At 41.4% G+C, this 16,951-nt stretch overlaps 1 protein-coding gene across 1 annotated transcript; it reads left to right on the top strand.

Annotated features, from left to right (window-relative positions):
* The first annotated feature begins 34 nt into the window (after positions 1 to 34).
* rtn4ip1 (reticulon 4 interacting protein 1) lies at positions 35 to 16,745 on the top strand. Its single transcript, XM_022194863.2, has 9 exons — positions 35 to 541; positions 3,636 to 3,787; positions 6,723 to 6,791; positions 7,134 to 7,258; positions 7,593 to 7,641; positions 10,604 to 10,740; positions 10,946 to 11,129; positions 15,205 to 15,297; positions 16,377 to 16,745. Exons 1-9 carry the CDS (start codon positions 259 to 261, stop codon positions 16,500 to 16,502), a joined length of 1,218 nt encoding a protein of 405 aa, XP_022050555.1. The 5' UTR covers positions 35 to 258; the 3' UTR covers positions 16,503 to 16,745.
* Positions 16,746 to 16,951: the final 206 nt, after the last annotated feature.

The following is a 16,951-nucleotide window of genomic DNA, read 5'->3' on the forward strand; positions in this document are numbered from 1 at the left end:
CGCTTCCTGATTGGTGGAAGCGCCGGCCGACACACCGGTGGAGCAGAAGGCATGATAGGAAGTAGAGGACGTTGTTTTGAAATTGCTCTAAACTTTGGAATTATTACATTTTCCGGAACGAACAGTTAAGAGGTATTTCTACATGAAGAAAATGGTTCTAGTCAGACAGTAGTGGTGGGTTATAGAGAAGCTTTGTAGCTGCTGGCAGTCTCTGTGTCAGAGACTAAATGCACCGTTAGTCATTTAAAGACAGTGAAGATGAGTTCTGTCAGATGTCTGGTGTACAGCAGGTTGTTGTTAAGCCTCAATAAGTCACCACGTGTGCACACATCAGTTTCCAGTCATGGCATGCAGAGGAGACTGTTCAGCAGGTCCAGCAGGTGCAGGACCATCATGCCTGCCTGGGTCATTGATAAGTATGGCAGCAACGATGTTCTCCGCTTCACCAGAAACGCTGCTTTCCCCATCATCAACTACCCCAATGAGGTCATTGTCAAAGTGTTTGCAGCAGGACTGAACCCGCTTGATATCGGCATGAGAGGTGAGTGCATCAGAATATGACATGAAGTGAAAACAGGTAAGCAAAAATGGAACAAAATCTAAAAAGAAGCATTAAGCAAGTCAAACAATAAGCCTTCCAAGACAAACTGGAAGCAGCTGTACCAAATCAAAGCTGTTGTACAGTAATAGGAATATTTCCAGTGGTATTCAGGGAAAACAGCTGTTCAAATTGGGCAGGAATGTGCAAAATCTCACAGCATGTAGTGCAAACAACTTGAATGTGCAAGGTTTTAATAATCCCATTGAAAGCAGTGTGTTAACGAAACACACTGACTCAGTGTGGGGCTGGGAGAGGGCAGAGGTAAAGTCACCAGGGTCTCTGGATGAAGCTGCTCCTTGGAATGAGGTTCTGGTCCTGATGAACTCTTGCCAGATGGGAGAGTTTATGTCCAGCATGGGAGGGATCAGCAAACAGCCTTTCTAGCATGTACCAGTGTCTTGGAGGTGTACAGATCCTGGAGGATCATTTCATAGTCAACTTTAGGTTGACCAGGGGGCCTTAGCGGGGGCAGAAGCGTGCCAGATGGTGATGGAGGAGGTGAGGATGGACTCAGTGATGTAGATGCTAAAGTGCAGCATCAGTGTTTCTGTCAAGTTGAAGTTCTTGAGCTGCAGCAGGAAGGACGTCCTCCTTCATTGTGAAACAAGGAGAAGCACAGGAACATTACAATCAGCTTTAGAGACAGAGACTGGGAGGTTTAATGCTACTCAGGAGAAGGACAGACTTTGTTTGCTGTGTGATTTAGGTGAAGTTGAGAATGAGGTTCATTTGATGTTTTACTGTCCTGTACATGAAGATATCAGAGGTACTTTTCAGGAACATGTCCTCTGTTTATTTTGATTTCTTTGGGTTGGATGACCATGAAAAACTGGAGTTATGTTTTGGAAGAGGAACCTTTTTCATGGCAGAGTTTCTGTGCCAGGCCTGTAATAAAAGGGAACATATTTAGTTAGAGGACTGAGCAGCGGAATAATGTGGGTTTTGGATGTACTGCTGCGATGTTATGTTGGTGTCTTGTAAACCCATGAGGGTTGGGCATGCTTGTGTGCATGACACGAAAATCAAGATATCATATATCCTCTGCTGAGTTTTCTTGACAATGTAGCAGATGTTCAACTCCTTCTTGAGGCTGATGATGGTGCCCAGGAAGCAGAAGTGCTCCACAGAGTCGACTGAGGAGTCGCACAGGGAGATGGGGGCGATGGGAGCGAGAGGGGCCGGGTCCATCCTGAAGTCGACTAGATTCTCCACTTTCTGTAGAGCATTGTGCTCCAAGTAGTTGTGACTGACACAAGTCACCAGATGATCAGCCTCTTAGACTGGAGACTTGAGGTGCAGCTGTTGGTATACTGGACAAGAACAAAGCAGCTTTGGGGAGATCAGGTGTTTGTAGTCTAAAAATCTGATACATGTTTGCTCAACTTCACATGCCGCCTGCTGTCAGCAGAGCCGGGATGATGGTGTGGAGAATAAAAGAAGTATTGGAGACTTTAGTGACAATAACAATAAAGATTCAACTAAAAATCCGATCTGCATATGAAAGTTTGGATAATAAACGGCTGCTGGACTGGAGTTGTAAAGTTTTTCCTTCTTTGAAAGAAGACAAGCTGAGATGCAGTCATGCTGTTAGAATGATGTTTGCTGTGTTCTGATGTCTTTAAAAAAAATGAAGCAAACCGTCATCCCCTCTCACACATCCTCAACTGGTTTTACCACTCTGCTATCTGCTATGGGGGTGAATAGAGGGGGGCCAACAGCACTGAGCATGTCTGAGGTTTCTTAGTGTAAGTTTCACTGCCTTTATGTGCTCTGACTGTATTATTCTAGGAGGTGTTGTTTTCATGTTAGTTGTGATGAAGTGAGGAAATATGAAAACTTGAATCCAATAAACCTTTTTGCCAGGTTGATGATCAGTAACAGGAGACATGTTTTGCTACATTACTGAGTAGTCAGGGTGGGGGGGTCGCAGTCATGATCCCAGTAGGACTGATCCACTGTGATTGTAGAATGTCTCTGCACCCTATGTAGTTTACTCCAAGTTTTTTTTTTTAACTAGCTGTCGATATCACTTTAAATCACTGTGCCTTGAAATGTGTAAATACTGTATATTGACTTTTGACATATTTACTATTTCTATAGATATTAAAACTAGAATTGTTTTGTTTATAGTATTGTGGAGCATGTCTTTTAGAGTATATACTAACCTTTAATGATAAGCTGGTAATTAACCTGCCTGTTTTGTTGTTTTGTTTTATGTACAAGATCTATCTATCTATCTATCTATCTATCTATCTATCTATCTATCTATCTATCTATCTATCTATCTATCTATCTATCTATCTATCTATCTATCTATCTATCTATCTATCTATCTATCTATCTATCTATCTATCTATCTATCTATCTATCTATCTATCTATCTATCTATCTGTCGTTCTATCGATCCACAATGATCTTATGTGATTTCATTAACAACATTGAAGCCCTTACACTATTTTGAGTAGTTAAATGACCAAAAAAGAATTCACATTCACTGAATCAGGACTTCTCCCTGGGGAACAGGGTCTCCAGGTCAGTTGCCTCATCGTCCAGCTGGTAATCCAGACTGGTACTTAAAGAGGCCAACACCCTCCTTAACAGAAGAAACTCAGGTTCTTAAGCAGACATTTCTACAATTCTACAATGTAAATCCAGATTGGAAGAGTTTTGTGTGGAACCGTTTAAGTGCAGCTGAGGCTGATGGTACCCAGCTGGAGGAGTACTTTAACGTAGGTCTGAATAATTTCTGTGTTTTTGAAATCACAGTACAGTATACCTATATTCAAATCACAGATAAAATGGTTCACAACTTACAACTACAGTATAAATGGAATGTTGTGGTGCTACAGAGATCATAGTCATAATCTCCACACGTAAAGGAACATAGTTGATACAGAATTCAGTACAAATCATTTTTAGAAATTTAGTTTCATTTGAAATTAATTGCAAAAATTACTGATCCCACTAAAATCTTGATTCATATTGCAGTGTCAGTAATTGTCCAAATAATGATCTTGTTCTGTGTCCCGGTCAGGTGGCTACGGTGCAGCTACAATGTCTATGAAGAGAGACCCTCTGAACATGAAGCAGTCGGGCAGCGAGTTCCCTCTCATCCTGGGACGAGACGTGTCTGGGGTCATCATGGAGTGTGGCCTGGATGTGAAGTACTTCAGAGAAAGGGATGAGGTAAAGAAAGCAAAACAGCAGATTAGCAGAAGTGTGCACGATTGAGTCATGTAATATAGTGTGAGAGTTAACCATGTAGTCATAAACATCCAGCTGCAGTCGCAGCAAGAAAACGGCTTCAAACAAGACGGATTAGACGAGAAGCCTTCAGTCACATCACAAAATGGTGAAAACACAAAACCTGTGCTGAGGGATGCTGATGTCTGATGTCACACAGTGATGGCTGAGTCAGCGTTTGTCAGGATCAGTGTTAGCATGTCAGAGGTGTAATAACGTGGGAGGGGTTTCCTGGCTTGCGTGAGGCTCTGTAATACCATCTGACCTTCATCACCACAGAGTGTTTGAGCGTTGTGGGTGACCTATTTCAGCCACTTCTGCCTACAGAGTATGCTTTGTCACTGCGATCCTTCTTCCAGGATTATACAAGATCATCTGAGCCAGGCTTAGAAAAACAACATGACGTGACTCTTTTCCACATCTCAGCCCAAAACAACCTTGAGGAATGAGCTCTGGTGGCTGTCTGAACCAGAAATAGGATTGAGAGCATTGTTTATGTCATTTGTTGTTTCTTAGCTTGGCATTAATTCACAAAACACTGACAAAGCAGAGTGCAGTGTAATGTTGAATCAATTAGCTGATAAGTCAGTTAACGTAAAATGTAACAAAATAAAGTTAATTCAATTACATGAGCCTTTTTGATAGGCTCTAAATGAACTTTATGGTGCTGTAGTACTGTTATATACTTTCTGCCACCATGCCTTCACCTCTCAGTAAATCCCAGCCTCTGACACTGCTGCATTTGACCACTTAGCTCATGTCAGCTGGAACAACACCAGAGCCAAAGTAATTGTAAAGCAATTAACTAGAGGCTTCACTGAATCTAAATACGGTGCACAGACACAGTAACTAAACATCTCTCTATATTTAGCACAACAGCGCCGCTAATACTTATCAGGTTATCTGGAATCAGAATGTGCTTTGATATCTTAGAATGAAACAAGCTTTGTTAATACTGTCTGTAAGAAAATAACCTCATAAGCTGGTCAGGTATAGCTGGTAGGTAGCATGTGCAGCCCATCCATCTATTTCTAACTGCTTTACCATTAGTTTTTGAGCACTCCATATTTAATTTTTCTAAAAAACACGTGATGTGTCTTTGCATCAAAAATACATGTTTTATACAGTACAACATCAAAACATCAGTCATTACTAGAATATTCCTCATTATGTATTTTATACACGTCTTAACTCTTTTCTTCAGTCTGATTTGCCATAGTTATATCATCTTTTACTTTTAGCACATTGTACCCAAAAAATATTGCACTACACGATGTGAGGAGACGGTGCTTTCACCCATGAGCAGTGAGTAGACTATAGATAGACGAACCATCTGCAACGTCACCCACACTTTTCCTGAAGAGCGTCTTTGGAGCTCAGCGGGGTGTCTGTCACCACACTGCTTCAAAACCGATGTTCACATCAACTTTGTTCTGTTAATAGAGCTGACTTGTTTTGAAGCCAGCCTCATGTGCAAATTTAAGGAACTAGAGGTTTTGACACTTTAGTGTTGCCTCATTTGTAGAGCTAAATAAATTAAAAACTTCCATTATTTGTTATTTTCTTTGTGCCATGTTTGCAGCACCAGCTGGATTGATGATTTTAAATCATTTTGACGTTTTGTCCTTCAAGCTAACATATTCTAACTAGCTAAACGTAGCAGCAGTGGCAGGAGGCATGGGACTGGCTGAAAGGTGGAGGGACATCTGAATGAGTCAGATTAAGCACTTGAAATAGTGACCCTCATTTTTGACAGTGTTCTGATATTCATGGAACAGACAGCAGTTTAATAATAAAACTTATTGTGAGTTGCAATATATTTACTGAACAAAACATTGATTATAGTACGTTTTTAACTAAAGAAAATCAATCTTATTAAATGTAAATATTTTCTGGTTTCTTCTCTCCTCTGTGACTCTAAAATGAATATGTTAGAGTTGTGGACAACCAAGACATTGGTCATCTTTGGCTTTGGAAACTGACTGACATTCTTCTCCATTTTCTAACACTGTATAGACCAAACAGCTCATGGATTAACTAGAAAAGTAATTGTTGGTTGCAGTTTCAACCCGGATATGATTTAAAATATACCCTATCTTTTTTAGTAATCTTGTATGTCTGTCTGTGTGTTTGTGTGAGAGCTAACTGGGACTTTAAATAGGCCTGTTTTAGCACTTCATGAAGTCATATCTACTTCTTCTCACCACGTATTTGCTGACTAACATAGTGACTCATGTGACATTACACATGTTGCTGCACTTAAGAGAAGAAATTTGATGCACTCTTGTGCAGTCTCAATATATGAAATAACTGCGTACATACACTACTGTTCAAAATCTAATGCATGATAATAAAATCAATACATCTCTGATAGTTGTCAGCATATATACACTACTGTGCAAAAGTTTGGGATCACTCAGGCAATTCCATGTTTTCCCTGAAAACTCCCACTTTAATCCATGTGCTAACATAACTGTAAGGGTTTTCTAATCATCAATGAGCCTTTCAACACCATTAGCTAACACAATGTAGCATTAGAACACAGGAGTGATGGTTGCTGGAAATGTTCCTCTGTACCTCTATGGAGATATTCCATTAAAAATCAGCTGTTTCCAGCTAGAATAATCATTTAGCACATTAACAACGTCTACACTGGATTTATCATTCATTTAATGTTATCTTCATTAAAAAAAACACTTTTCTTTCAAAAATAATGACATTTCTAAGTGACCCCAAACCTTTGAACAGTAGTGTATGTATATGTATGTATATGTATGTATATATATATATATATATATATGTATAATGTAGACAAACATAGCTTCTGTTTTGTCGATCTTTTGGTCTTAAATGCTGCGTTGCTGTGTGTCTTCTTCAGGTGTGGGCTGCTATCCCACCATGGAAGCAGGGCAGCTTGGCTGAGTTTGTGGTGCTGAGTGCCAATGAGGTAAGCTGAACTGATCTGCGCTGCTGTTTGCTCATTTCTCAGCTTTGTGTTTAGATGTGCTTCTGTTTGTGGGAAGTTCATACATTCATCAGTATCAGTTTCCTCTTTGTTGATTGTGGTTTGTTCTGAGTGACACAGGTCACCGGTTTCAACATTAGTGAACCAAATATGAAGCAAGGTTTCCTTAATTAAAATAACATGCAGCCTACTTATTGCTGCTAATTTAAAATGTCAAGATGAGCTAAATCTAATCATGAAGACTAACGGTGTGTGTCACAGAAAGGTGTTGGGACAGTGCTGCTCCTCTAACTGCATCTGTTATTACTGTGTGTTTTTGAGTAGGTTTCCCACAAACCAAAGTCTCTGAGCCACACAGAGGCAGCAGCCATTCCCTACGTGGCCACCACCGCCTGGTCTGCTCTGGTTAATACCGGTGGGCTCAGAAAGGACAACTGTGCCAACAAACGGTGAGGGAATGTGGACAGACACTGCTGCAGGCACACAAAACTTCCTCCCATTGTTAATCCCTGTCCACCTCAAAGAAGCTCCCTGTCTTTGATCTATTCAATTATTCCACTTGCTGCTCCTTCTGAGCCCCTTTCTGAGCGCTCCTTAATGAGCCTCTATGTGATGTGCTCTGGTCCTCTGGCAGCAGCTTCGATGCTCCTTTACACTGCAGTGAACTTGACACAGTAAAGCTCAGAGTGGCTTTGACATGAATCTTAATGAGGGAGCTTCTGTGTGGAAATAGTGCAGAACACACTGGTGACACATGCATTGTGTTTTCCCTCTGCCCCGCAGCATTCTGATCCTTGGAGGGTCTGGAGGAGTGGGAACATTTGCTATCCAGGTATGTATGAAAAGATGGGTGATGATAGCCAAGCAGCTTATTTTGCATATTATATTATTGGGGGAATGCTGTGCAATGGGTTGGTGGTTAGCACTGTCGCCTTGCAGCTAAAAGATCCCTGGTTCGTGTCCCGGCCCTCCTGGGATCTTTCTGCATGGAGTCTCCATGTTCTCCTGTACATGTGTGGGTTCTCTCCAGGTTCTCCAGCTTCCTCCCACAGTCCAGAAACATGCTGAGGTTAATTGGTGATTCTAAATTGTCTGCAGGTGTGAATGTGAGTGTGATTGTTTGTCTCTATGTGTAGCCCTGTGATAGACTGTTACCTGTACAGGTGCCTCCTGTCTTCACCCTCAGTCAGCTGGGATAGACTCCCCTAATGACGACCCTAATCAAGATTAAGCAGCGTATAGATACTGGATGGATGTTATTGGGGACATTTTTAAGTGAGTCAGACAAAAATGCCAATACAGATGTGAATGGTAATCATGCATCTATGCAACAAAACCACAGAATGAAACTAGAAAAGCACTCAGAGAGTGCAGTACTACACCAAGGCTGCTCAGTTGGCGTGTCATTTCCGACAGATGAAATCTTGAGAAAATTCATGGCTGAAATCACAGCAACATAGAATGTGACCATTTAATATAGATGTACCCACACACTAAATGACCTTGTTCTGAGTACAGGCGTGTGTTCTGCATGTGTACGTTATGTACGGATACTGAATCACGTGACCTAAATATGTAGCGCGTGGCGGGAATTAATGGAACTTGGAAACACCCCCACAATTTAATCAGTTGTTCCTTGTATCATTTCCAACAGATATGTCCCATGCTGCTATTCTGCAATGATACAGAAATCATTAACAAATCCGTGGATCCAGACTATAAGCTGCCAAAATCTAATCACTTGGTCCTTGTGTCATTTCTGACCTTCCCTGAAAATTTCATCCAAATCCATTGTTGAATAATGTTGGTGACAGACAGACAGACAGACAGACAGACAAACACAAAGCAGTGCATTTCGTCACATAACTCTGCTGTTCCTTGGTGGAGTGCTAAACACTAGATTTCTGAAGTCTGTGTGGCCTGTCTGGCTTCAGACTGTATCACTGACATTACACAGATGTATGATTTGATCTTATTAATTCTACATTCTCTTTGCCCCTCAAACATTTAGTGACTCTCTGGTCCTTAGAATGATTCAACCATTTGTTCTGTAGTTAGGACCTGAGGGATACAAATTATAGCAAATCTACACACGTGGACAAAATTGTTGGTACCCCTCAGTTAAAGAAGGAAAAACCCACAATTCTCACTGAAATCACTTGAAACTCACAAAAGTAACAATAAATAAAAATTTATTGAAAATTAAATAATCAAAAACAGCCATTACTTTTGAATTGTTGATTAACATAATTATTTGAAAAAACAAACTAATGAAACAGGCCTGGACAAAAATGATGGTACCTCTATAAAAGATTGAAAACTATTTGACCAGAGTGACATGATTAACTCAGGTGTGTCATTTAATTGACATCACAGGTGTTTCCAAACTCATAATCAGTCAGTCTGCCTATTTAAAGGGAGACAAGTAGTCACCCTGCTGTTTGGTGAAAAGGTGTGTACCACACTGAACATGGACAACAGAAAGCGAAGGAGAGAATTGTCCCAGGACATCCGAAAAAAAATGATAGACAAACATCTTAAAGGTAAAGGCTATAAGACCATCTCTAAACAGCTTGAAGTTCCTGTGACAACAGTGGCTCATATTATTCAGAAGTTCAAGACCCACGGGACAGTAGCCAACCTCCCTGGACGTGGCCGCAAGAGGAAAATTGATGACAAATTGAAGAGACGGATCGTTGGAATTGTATCCAAAGAGCCCAGAGCAACCTCCAAAGAAATTAAAGGTGAACTCCAAGGCCAAGGTACATCAGTGTCAGATCGCACCATTCGTCGTTGTTTGAGCCAAAGTGGACTTCATGGGAGACGACCAAGGAGGACACCACTGCTGAAAAAAACTCATAAAAAGCCAGACTGGAATTTGCAAAAATGCATGTTGACAAGCCACAAAGCTTCTGGGAGAATGTCCTTTGGACAGATGAGACCAAACTGGAGCTTTTTGGTAAGGCACATCAACTCTATGTTCATAGACTCAAAAACCAAGCATACGAAGAAAAGAACACTGTCCCTACGGTGAAACATGGAGGAGGCTCAGTAATGTTTTGAGGCTGCTTTGCTGCATCTGGCACAGGGTGTCTTGAAAGTGTGCAAGGTACGATGAAATCTGAAGACTATCAAGGCATTCTGGAGAGAAATGTGCTGCCTAGTGTCAGAAAGCTTGGTCTCAGTCGCAGGTCATGGGTCTTCCAACAGGACAACGATCCAAAACACACAGCCAAAAACACCCAAGAATGGCTGAGAGAAAAGCGTTGGACTATTCTAAAGTGGCCTTCTATGAGCCCAGATCTGAATCCCATTGAACATATGTGGAAGGAGCTGAAACATGCCATTTGGAGAAGACACCCATCAAACCTGAGACAACTGGAGCTGTTTGCTCATGAGGAGTGGGCCAAAATACCTGTTGACAGCTGCAGAACGCTCATTGACAAATACAGAAATGGTTTAATTGCAGTGATTGCCTCAAAAGGTTGTGCAACAAAATATTAAGTTATGGGTACCATCATTTTTGTCCAGCCCTATTTCATTAGTTTGTTTTTTTAAATAATTATGTTAATCAACAATTCAAAAGTGATGGCTGATTTTGATTATTTAATTTTCAATAAATTTTTATTTATTGTTACTTTTGTGAGTTTCAAGTGATTTCAGTGAGAATTGTGGGTTTTTCCTTCTTTAACTGAGGGGTACCAACAATTTTGTCCACGTGTGTATATCACCTTTGACACACAATAAAGGAGCTGATATTGGTGAAGAACACCCGTGCTGTTGTTTATGTGCAGATGCTGAAGGCCTGGGGGGCCCATGTGACTGTAACCTGCTCCCAGAATGCTGAGCGGTTTGTCCGGGAGCTCGGGGCTGACCACGTGGTCGACTACACTGCTGGACCTGTTGAGGAGCCACTCGGTGAGCTGGAGAAGTAAGAGAATCCCCTCAGACCGGCCTCCCTGCTGCTGCTGCACTCGGCCCGTTAGCGGGGGAAAACGGAGCCCTTTAAGTTTCTAGCAAACTTGATCTTTCTCTTCATTTTTTAAAAATCTGCCCAATTATCCTGTTTTCCCACTTTTTTATACAGAACCACCCCACACTTTTGTGTCTCTGCTTGTGTCTCTGTTCCACTCAAGGTTTGACCTGATCCTGGATAACATCGGGGGCGACACAGAGCGTTGGGCACTGAGTCTGCTGAAGCCTTGGAGTGGCAGCAAGTATGTCACCCTCGTAACACCCTTCCTCCAGAACACTGACAGCCTGGGCGTGGCTGACGGCATGATGCAGACTGCAGCTACGGTGGCCACCAAGGCTCTGAAGGTAATGATAGATACTGATGTCTGTTCCTGATGCTCCTCCTTGTCTGAACTGTGTTGTGACCACATTGTGCTGTTGTGTGCTTTTTGATGCTAGTGCAGTACATATTCCTCTATTGCATGAATTGTTCCTGAAGTACCGTGTAGAAGTCACATAGATTTATTGGACCTACTTTAGAAAGTAGGCATTTTGTGAATATTTTGCTAACTAGCTACAGTATCCACTAGTTTCTTTTCAGATTTCACAAAAGCTCATTGAATGCTTTGTTATGTAGCCAGCAGCTGCAAATCATCTTAGCATGAACAATCTATTATAGTAAATACATATTGCATTATTTAGATTGTTGATGCCACTTCAGCACTTTTCCTGCATTCAGTTGCAGGACTTTAACTTGTAATAAAACAGGGCTAAACAATTCACCAAATATAAATAGCAGTCACAGTTTAGGGTTCCCACAATTTAATGAACGTGACACTGTGATGTTAGTTTCTAATGGAGGATCTTCTCCTAGCTAGTGTCTACCAGAACCTGCTTGTGAGATGCAGTGTTTATCGCTGACCAGATGTTCAGCAAGTGAGACATTTTGGGTTTATTCATTTCATTACTCCACCAAGGAATGTGGTGGAGCAGTCAGTCAGTCAGTCAGTCAGTCAGTCAGTCAGTCAGTCAGTCCACAGCAACCCTGTGATTAATCTGATCGAAAATCAGTTATTTGACAGCACAGCTAACCACATACTGAAGTGATCTGGTTCAAATACCGGATTACAAACTGTGAGAGGAACTGTGAGAGAATGCCACAGTCATTTCCTTTCAGATACAAGAGGAAGTTGTTCATTGCTGATACCTCTGTGATATTTTCCAGCTTCATAATGTTATAGTGTGAACAGTTACTAAGATATATCTGTGTCTGAACGTTTAACGTCATCATCAATGTGCAGGTCAGGATGAATCAGAGAAAATATAAAAGCCATCATTCACCACAGACTAGTGGCACAATCTGTAGTAACACCGACACACACACACCAACACACACACACACACACACACACACACACACACACACACACACACACACACACACACACACACACACACACACACACACACACACTCTCTATAGGAAGAAGCATTCTGTGGGTGTACCCACTGTGGTGAAAGCCATGCAGAGCAAAGTTTGCATGCAGTGCTTTTCTGCATGCATCAAAGTTTCCACCTCCTCCTCTCAGCTCTTGACCACACAATCCACAGTATGAACGTCTCTGGCAGGTGTCACTGCCGTTTGAAGTGGTATTAATCCATGCTAATAGATGTCCCTGTGTAGCTGTGGCAGACAAACATGTCCCCTTTATGAGTTGATGCAGTTTTCTATTTAGTAGGAATTGCATGGAGGAGGATTAAAGGTAATGTAGGTGTGCTGGACATTCAGAGGAACATTTTGGGATGTTTTTTTGGCTGTATTTGGCAGTTAAATCACTGAGTAACCAGTGAACCCCAGTACTGTGAGGTTCAAGCGTAATGTGGACATGTTTCAATGATTTCCATCACAATGTAAAACAACAATGAAACTGTGGCTTTACATGCTTCTTCCTGCAACAGGATGTTTGAAGGAAGAAGGGCAACTTAAGAAAGTAGTTCAGTGTTTCTCAGGCTTTGCTCTTTATCTTTAACTGTCCCATATTCTGGAGGAATTCTGACCACAGTGATGCAGGTGTAGGACAACACCAATATTTTTCTGCTTAGTGTTTGACTGTCGATATCTGTAGTTTCTCAAAAGTCAAAATATTTTTTAAACTGCTTTAATTTACATTTTTTATTAGCCCATAATTCTTAGTAGTGTTGAGTGTCTTAGGGTCTTTTAGCACAGAATTTCAGTGTAGCCTCTCCTGGTTTCCAGCAGCTCTCAGCCAAGATAAACCCAACGTCTTCTGTTTGAATGGGCTGAGACACTTTCCCTGTTCTGCTTCTTGTTCTGTGTAGAGTTTCGTGCCGGTGTTAAACTAAGCGGTTTACCCCTGAGGTTGACAGAAAGACAGAAAACTTTGTGTGTTTGTGTGCACACACACAGACATTGAGTTTCTGTCCTTCCTTTCCAACACATATTGAAAGTTACGGTGTCTTCTCCACCCTCTATCTCTCTGAATCCCTCATCTCTTCTTCTTTGCTGTAATCAGACAGGACAGTGTGTGTTGTGTACGGTGGTGCCTCAGAAAATTTCATTCGATTTCTGTTTCCATATAAATGGAATGAACAGCCGGGAGGCCCCACATACAGCGCTCAACATCATCTGAAGCTCTTTCAGTAGAATTGTGAATGGTTTAGCTTTCTGTTCATGATCACGCCTTGTGCCTCAGATAATGTAAGAAAAGAAAGCGTGGGAGGTGTGCCCCCCCCACAGGGAGGATCTGATGAACACCATCACTGTAATCAGAACAACAATCTCTCAGTGATTGTCAGACTGAAGCTGCCGAAGATTATTTTTTTCCCAGCTGCTGATGCATAATCTTAGCATTTTACTGTCACAGGTACAAGTTCTGAAGTTCTCAGAGGGCCCATGTGGCTTTAAGTAGCTGCAGGTAACTGAAAGACACTTAAAGCAGAATGACGACAGCTCTGTGGAAAAAGAACGGGAAGGTGATGTAGTTTGTGGGTATATAAACAAAACGCAAAATATGCTGTATATACAGTAGAGTTCAAAGGTTTGGGGTCGCCCAGACTATTTCATGTGTTCCATGAAAACTCCCACTTTTATCCATGTACTATCATAACTGCACAAGGGTTTTCTAATCATCAATGAGCCTTTCAACACCATTAGCTAACACAATGTAGCATTAGAACACAGGAGTGATGGTTGCTGGAAATGTTCCTCTGTACCCCTATGGAGATATTCCATTAAAAATCAGCCATTTCCAGATAGAATAGTCATTTACCACATTAACAATGCCTACACTGGATTTATCACTCATTTAATGTTATCTTCATTGAAAAATAAGGGAATTTCTTTAAGGACTGTGTAAATTTGTGCTGTGCAGATTTCAGACTTGTCCTCATTTGTAAATAGGCCTGGAGGAAACATGTTAAACAATGAGGTCAAACATAACAAAAGACTGAGTCATCTCATTGCTCCTTTTGTCAGGGGTTACAGGGATTCCTGCCCTGCTGTTGAAGGCTTAAGGGACGTGACCTTCTTCTCCTGCGAGTCACCTGACACACTGAGACTGTTTGGGTGTAGAACAGACAGCAGTGGAGTTTTCCATTACAGAGATGACAGCATTAGTATTTCTGTGTTGCATGTATGACATGAAAAGTTGAGTGAACAGACTCGTATACTTGGCCTAAAACTCTAGTTCTGAATACTCAGCATGTGTGATCTTTAGCCTGAGCCAGTACTGTTGCCACACAAAGTTCTAGCACTTCCTCTATTCAAAATTAAATCTGTTTGGAACATATAGTAAGCGATTGCTGATGCACTACAGAGAGGAAATTAAGTATGATCAAATCATCTGTGTTTAGTTAGTGTGCTGAAAACACAAACCATTTACATACATAGAACTCTTCACTTGCCTGAAGGAAAAGAGATGTTACACAACCTTAACCCCAGTAACTGACATAGAAAAAAGGCAGATACATCTTAGCTTGCATGGCCTTTGCACACACATTCGTCACAGGTATGTAGGTGCTTCCCCAGATAATGTTTGCTTGGCTAAAAGCGAAGAAGCACATGAACACGTTGCATCTGAAATATGAAACTGATTTGCTTCAGAACCGAAAGGCTTTTGGCCCACCTGTTTGGTAGAAAACAGTGGAGTAATTTAGTAATTACTCCACTGCAAGAGAATCGTAAAATCAGCAGACTAGGTCAATGATGCCTGTTATACAGTGATCCATCGTCTGTGAGTGTTAACCACCATAAGCTGATCACAGCCGACCAAATATCACTGTGGTGTGTGTCAGGTAAAACTCTGTGAACACGAAAAATAAATGATAAGAAGATTGATTGATTTGAGTATATCAGACATAAGAATACATACTGTTCTATTTGTAACTGTCATGTCTTCTTTGTCCATCTGTGGTCTTGTAGCACCTGGTTAAAGGAGTTCACTACCGCTGGGGATTGTTTGCCCCTAATGGTCCAGCACTGGATGAAATAAGGGACATGGTGGATGCAGGACAGGTATGATACCAGATTTATGCTCACTAACCTGTCCACTGACTGTGAATCAGAACAAACTGACTTCTGTTTCCTTCCATGTTTATTCTTGTGTGCTCATTTAAAGCTCATAAACATGTACAAATGTGATTGGAGGTAGCATAGCAGTTCTTTTAATTATTCACTGCCTTGTCAGTCAAAAAAGTAGCTGGACTGTGAGTCACATGAATGTTACAATTCACTGAAGGCATTTCGAGTTTAAAATGGCTGATCCAGTGTGATCGATTACACTGTCTGATGTTTACAGCTGAGGTGTGTCTCGTCCTCTATGCAGATGACTCCCTTTTATCCTTGTAAGTTGGTCACTTCAACATGCTCCTGCTGAAACACTGTTTAAATTGATAAAAATGGAGCATAAGGTTTTGCAGAAGTCTTTCATGACAAAGTTCACATCCACCTGTACAAGCCTTAAAATTTAACCTGGCAATAGCCAGATTAATAATTGTGTAGTACTTGATAGTACTCCACAATATCAATCTGGGACCGCTCCATGTAAATCCATTCGGAGGAAAGAGGCACGGATTGGACAATGCAACAGTATGTCCCGCCTCTGACAGGTTTGTTTTTAGCCAATCGCGGGATCTTCACAACGAGCGGAGCACACTGGTAGATTAAACTCTTACCAAAACCCGTAGGTAAAAAAACATAAACATCTTTACCATCCAGAAATGCGCAAAGCGCCTCTCGTTGTTCTTCCTTCAAAGAAGCGATAGGAGATTCAGCTAAAACTGACTTAATAGCAGCATCTACACGATCGTTGTCCTCCATTGCCATGTTTGTTTTGATCTACTGGCGCTTGGTGTCGTCTTCACACCTGGATATCCCGCCCCACACATGAATACTGCTGCGTGATTGGCCCGAACCAACTTGGCTCTGTACGAACAGTGACTGCGGGAGCGGAGCAAGATGGTTTCTTGAGAGATTTGTGAACTCACAAATATTGTGAGAAATCAACTTGCTGGCAAGGTTACTTAAAATTATTTCAATCATTAAAGGTAATGTGTTACTAAGAAGGAAGCCTTCCTCTCTCTGCTCTCTATCAGATCCGGGCCGTGGTGGACGAGACATTCAGCTTCTCGCAGGTTCCCCAGGCCTTCGACAAGGTGGAGAAAGGCCACGCCCGAGGAAAGACTGTGGTCGAGATCAGCAGCGGAGGGGAGGAATTATAACACTGACTCTGGAAATGCGTACAGTTATGAAACAAACTGAATTTAATTTAAAATCAAGGTTTAAGCTCATCGTACACACAGGTACATCACAGAAGGTTGCTACTGTTGGTGCCTATCCAAAGTGTGGCTTTTGTACTTTAATTAGGAGTCTGGTTACTGACGATGTGCTGCTGTGGTATGTCTGCTTTAAAATGTTTGCCATTTTATATTCATGCAATGAATAATAAATAAGCCTTAAAAATACTGTCAGTTTGTTTAAAGAGCAATCGTGAGATGTATGACTAGATGCTAGATGTTTGACTGGTTCAGATAACATTATTAGTTACTTAGTCACTGTCGAAATGGAATGGACTCACTGAGAACTTCATATGGAACACTGTACACCTGCTTATTCATGCAGTCACCCAATCGTGTCATCTTAGAATGTGTAAAACAAACACAAAAAAAAA

The sequence above is a fragment of the Acanthochromis polyacanthus genome, chromosome 1 (genome assembly GCF_021347895.1).
Source record: "Acanthochromis polyacanthus isolate Apoly-LR-REF ecotype Palm Island chromosome 1, KAUST_Apoly_ChrSc, whole genome shotgun sequence".
Lineage (NCBI taxonomy): Eukaryota > Metazoa > Chordata > Actinopteri > Pomacentridae > Acanthochromis > Acanthochromis polyacanthus.